The sequence below is a fragment of the Nicotiana tabacum genome, chromosome 19 (genome assembly GCF_000715075.1).
Source record: "Nicotiana tabacum cultivar K326 chromosome 19, ASM71507v2, whole genome shotgun sequence".
Taxonomy (NCBI): Eukaryota; Viridiplantae; Streptophyta; class Magnoliopsida; order Solanales; family Solanaceae; genus Nicotiana; species Nicotiana tabacum.
Genome location: NC_134098.1, coordinates 125268142 through 125272743, shown reverse-complemented (window position 1 = coordinate 125272743; position 4602 = coordinate 125268142). Strand labels below are relative to the sequence as shown.

Sequence of the window (4602 nt, the reverse complement as noted above, 5' to 3'; positions counted from 1 at the left end):
GGTTAAGCTCAACACTTACCAGTACATGGGGTCGGTTGTACTGATGCTGCGCTCTGCACTTTCTGTGCAGATTTTGATACCGGCTTAGGTTGATCGAGATTTGCTACTGGTTCGCTGTCCGGAGACTCAGGGTAGATCTGTCGGCGTTCACAGACCTTGAAATCCCCGTCTATCTTTTATGTCCTATTGTTATCTTTCATTCAAACAGTTGTATTTCTTTCAGACTATTACTTGTAGTAAATTCTAGAATGCTCGTGAATTGTGACTCCAGATCCGCGTGGTAGTAATTAATACAGTTTTATTATATTCCGCACTTATTATATTTCATCTTAGTTAATTATTGTTATTTACTGAATGGAAATAAAGAATTGGTTTAACGATTTTCTAACGTTGGCTTGCCTAGCAAGTGAAATGTTAGGCGCAATCACGGTCCTGTCGGTGGTAAATTTCGGGTCATGACATTTATGTCCGTAGAATTATTAGTGGTATTGACTCTTACCAATTATTTTTTTTCTCTTTCTCACACATTTATATTCTTAAATATTTTCTTAATTGTTGTTTAATAATTAGATATTTTTTAATATTACATGAAAAATTAATAAAATTATATTATTTGAGTAGAAAAATAGTTCAAATATAATATAAAAAAATATTATCGTGGGGTATTTTTTTTCTCGATGTCAACTCTTTATGCTGTCCATTTAATATTACTTTTATTTTTTTGGTATTGGACATTATAAAATGGTAATGTATTGCCAATAAGGAGGATTTTGATGAAATTCATTTCATTAAACCTTCCTACATATTTTTAATAAGAATTTAATAGATAGATTTTATTAATTTTAAAATCTGAAATATAAAAATTAGCATAGAAGATATTGTAGTCCAAAAAATAAGTTATTGCAGTTATGTATTTTCCTTATGAGTTCTCCCGTTTAATATTTTAGGGCTATTTTGGTATATTAATATTGTATTTATGCTTTTATAATAATATAGTCTCTCCTTTTTCTAAATGGATTTGGACATTATAATACATTCTCAAATTAAATTAGTAATAGGATATTATAATACGTTTTAAAATTAAATTAGTAATAATAATTATTAAGAAGTATATCCTAAAAGTAAAAGGATTACATAATTTACTTGTTCAATTTTATATGAATTAGACAGCCAGAAAGTAACTATACTAATAGGATTCCTAAATGTAATCATGTAGGGTTCCTAACATGTATTATTATGTCCTAAAACTAATAGGATTATAAGACTAATATCTAGAATTTCGGTTATGTCCTTTTATTATGAGTTATTATGCTTAATAATATAAGGTTGTTTTTGTAAACCGACATCATATTTATGCTTTTATAATAATATAGATAAATGAGAAGTAATTCATTTATTTATATAATTTATTTTAGTTTTTAAACAATAGATTGGATTGTAAAATCTCAATTAGGAAAATTCCCCTCCGCCTCCGATCCGGAACTTTAAAAAATTCAACTCCTAAAACAATTTCGGTAGCCGGTCGATCTAAAGAAGTATTAATTGGATCTTATCAATTCCTAAGACGGGCCATTTTGATTTTATTTTATTATTATTACATTTTAGTTTAGCAGTCAAAGTATATATTCTCGAGTTCTGGGTTTCGCACAGAGAAATTAAGTCTTCTCTATGTTCAGGCCATTCCCAACAATATCCAATGGAGATTGAGGATTTAAAGAGAAACTCTATCATATTCTTGGAAATTGAAACAAAATTACAAACAGTAAAAATAAAACCTGTAAAGACATTAATGGGAGAGATAAGTTTTGAAAAACTCATCAGTCGTGTCGTCCCTAATTACTTCTGGCATGCATGCATGAAGTATGTAATTGACCGTTCATTTTCTTGGTATCTTACAACTAATGTACGTCAAAGTGATTAATGATGTTCCCAGTTTACTAATAGTACAATTAATAAGAAAAACTTCTGAGTTTTCCAAAAAAGATTAATTAAACGCATATAAATGTGCTATAAGTAGCCATACGAGCCATCTACCAAAACTCATCATTCTAATTTATTTTCACAATACAACAGCTATGTACTCATCATATGGTAGCAGCAGCAGCTCTGGCACCACCACTTTAAAGTACCGAATCAAATTTGGTGGACGAACAATTGAAACAACAGTGACTAACAAAGCTGCAATTGCCAATGAATGGGCAACTGAAATGCTCTCCAAATATGCTGGAAAAGACACAGTTGTTGGCTTAGACAATGAATGGAGACCTAATTTTAGTCCATATAGAAGCAACAAAACAGCTACACTCCAACTCTGCATCGACGACAGGTGTCTGATAGTGCAGTTGTTTTATTTGGACGAAATCCCACAAACCCTCAAAACTTTCTTGGCTAATCCTAACTTTATATTTGTGGGAGTTGAGGTTGCTGAAGATATCCTTAAACTAAAGAATGAGTATAGGTTGGTTTGTAATAGAAGTGCTGATATTCGTGATGTTGCTAAGAGTACGTGGCCAGGCAGGTATTCTCGCCCAGGGTTGAAAGATCTTGCTAAAGATATATGTGGTCTTTATATGCCTAAGCCAAAACACGTGTGCATGAGCAATTGGGAGGCAAGGGTTCTTAGTGAAAGCCAAGTTGAATATGCATGCATTGATGCTTATGCTTCCTACAAGATTGGTCACAAGCTTCTTATGGAAATGTGAAGTTATTATAATAAGTTAAGAGTTTTAGATAAATGTGGTGATCTTTCTTTTGCATGGTTTCCTAGTAATCAAATGTCTATTGAAGGTTTCTTCGGCGACGTCCGAATTTTAAGTATTTCATTTTATAGTATTTGGCTGTTAATGTTTTCGTAAGCATCTTGAGTTTTCATTTGTCCAAGCGGCCTATTATTCGTATGTTATGCTAAATTTTTGCTCTACTCTGAGGATATCCTCGCTTCTCTTTCATATTGGCCGCTGTGGTCAGGGTTAATGTAGCCTTAGAGCTATGGATTAAAATGAATAACCCAATATCTTTTCACAGAATATAATTATATATATACTATGTGAAAATATTATTAAATATTAAATATCTTAAGAAATTTAGAAGGTTGAACCCATCAAAATAAAAGTTTGGATTTGTCTTTGCTTTTGTTGGAGGCTTATTGTCAACATAGCTATAATTTAGCTAATTACATTTTATAGCTACTAATTGCTTGTCATAGGATGGTATGTCGTTCTATTTAATTCGGTTGTATACACTGTATTTAATTCGGATCTATTAGTTCTTATATATTTTGTATTGCATTCAATTTCACTTTATTGAATTCAATTGTATACAAATAACAAAAAATCAAGAAATAGGGTGTATGTCACTGTATTCAATTCAGATATATACACTGTATTCATTTCGACTATATTCATTATTAACTATTTTACATTGTATTCAATTTTACTATATCCAGTTCGACCGTATTCACGAAAATAAATAATACCGTGATATTCGACCGGATTCAATTCACTATATTTAATTTGGTTGGTTTTTAACAATAAAGATTCAAAAAATAGAAGGATCTGCCGAAAAAATCACCTTTGGAATACATAAATATAGGCAAAATTACAAAAAAAAAAATGTATTTTCATTGAAAAATTACATAATACATATATGATCCATACATTGAGGGATATATACAGCCAAACTCACATTGAGGGGCCTGACCCTTTAGAGGGAGGCTGGACAGGTCCCTCCTCAAAACTTTGTAGAAGAATTCGTTAACCAAATCTCTTACACTATAAATAGACAGTAAATATATAACATATGTATAATTGTATATAATTAACCGATTAGAAAAATTAAACATAAATTTAACTGGCTATTTGTGTATCAATCCCTACTATGCTTATAGTGCAACATATTCATTTTGAACAACTTTTCCACTTCTATTTTTGGTTTCATGTTAAATATATCAGGGCAGTGACCTTTTCTCAGAGATAATGAAGGAGCGGAGTACGACGACTCATTTTGGACAAATAACAAAACGAAGGACAAAATTGGAACTGGATTCACTTATTGTGGTGAATATGCTTAAGAACAGAAATGTGGACAATAGAAAAATAAAGATTGTGATAGATGAAACTTTCTGGTAGCTATCTGTTTACCCGTAAAATGGATAACAATTGAATTTATACGCGGTTTTAAGGATACGTGATATAACTTGATACAAACCGAAAAAATGTATATATATATATCAATGCTGAAATCAACTATAAAAGAGATAAATACAAACCAAATGAATCAATTAGCTTTGGCCCTTGAGTTCGGTCACCCTTGAAACAAGTAAGTATTTTGCTAGTGTAAGAACAGAGTAACAAGATAATCAAGCTTTCAAAGAAGATAAAGTGTTGTTTTTATTGCTTCCAGAATGTGGTGCACAAATGATCAAAATCCCCTTTATATAGTGGGGAAGTCCTACTTTGTTTATAATTCTAAATACAGAAGGAATTCCATGATAGATTAATTAATTGGCCTCTCCTTGATATGCGCCGGAATTTTCGCCGAGATTCTCGCCCTAATTACAGATATACCAGCTTATTTGTTTTCTGGTTCGATCTTGATCTTGGC

The 4602-nt window shown here is 31.3% G+C and overlaps 1 protein-coding gene across 1 annotated transcript; it reads left to right on the top strand.

Moving 5' to 3' along the window:
- Positions 1-2075: 2075 nt before the first annotated feature.
- Positions 2076-2702, top strand: LOC142173710 (3'-5' exonuclease-like). Its single transcript, XM_075239338.1, has one exon. The coding sequence runs from the start codon at positions 2076-2078 to the stop codon at positions 2700-2702; it is 627 nt and encodes a 208-aa protein (XP_075095439.1).
- The last annotated feature ends 1900 nt before the right edge of the window (positions 2703-4602 follow it).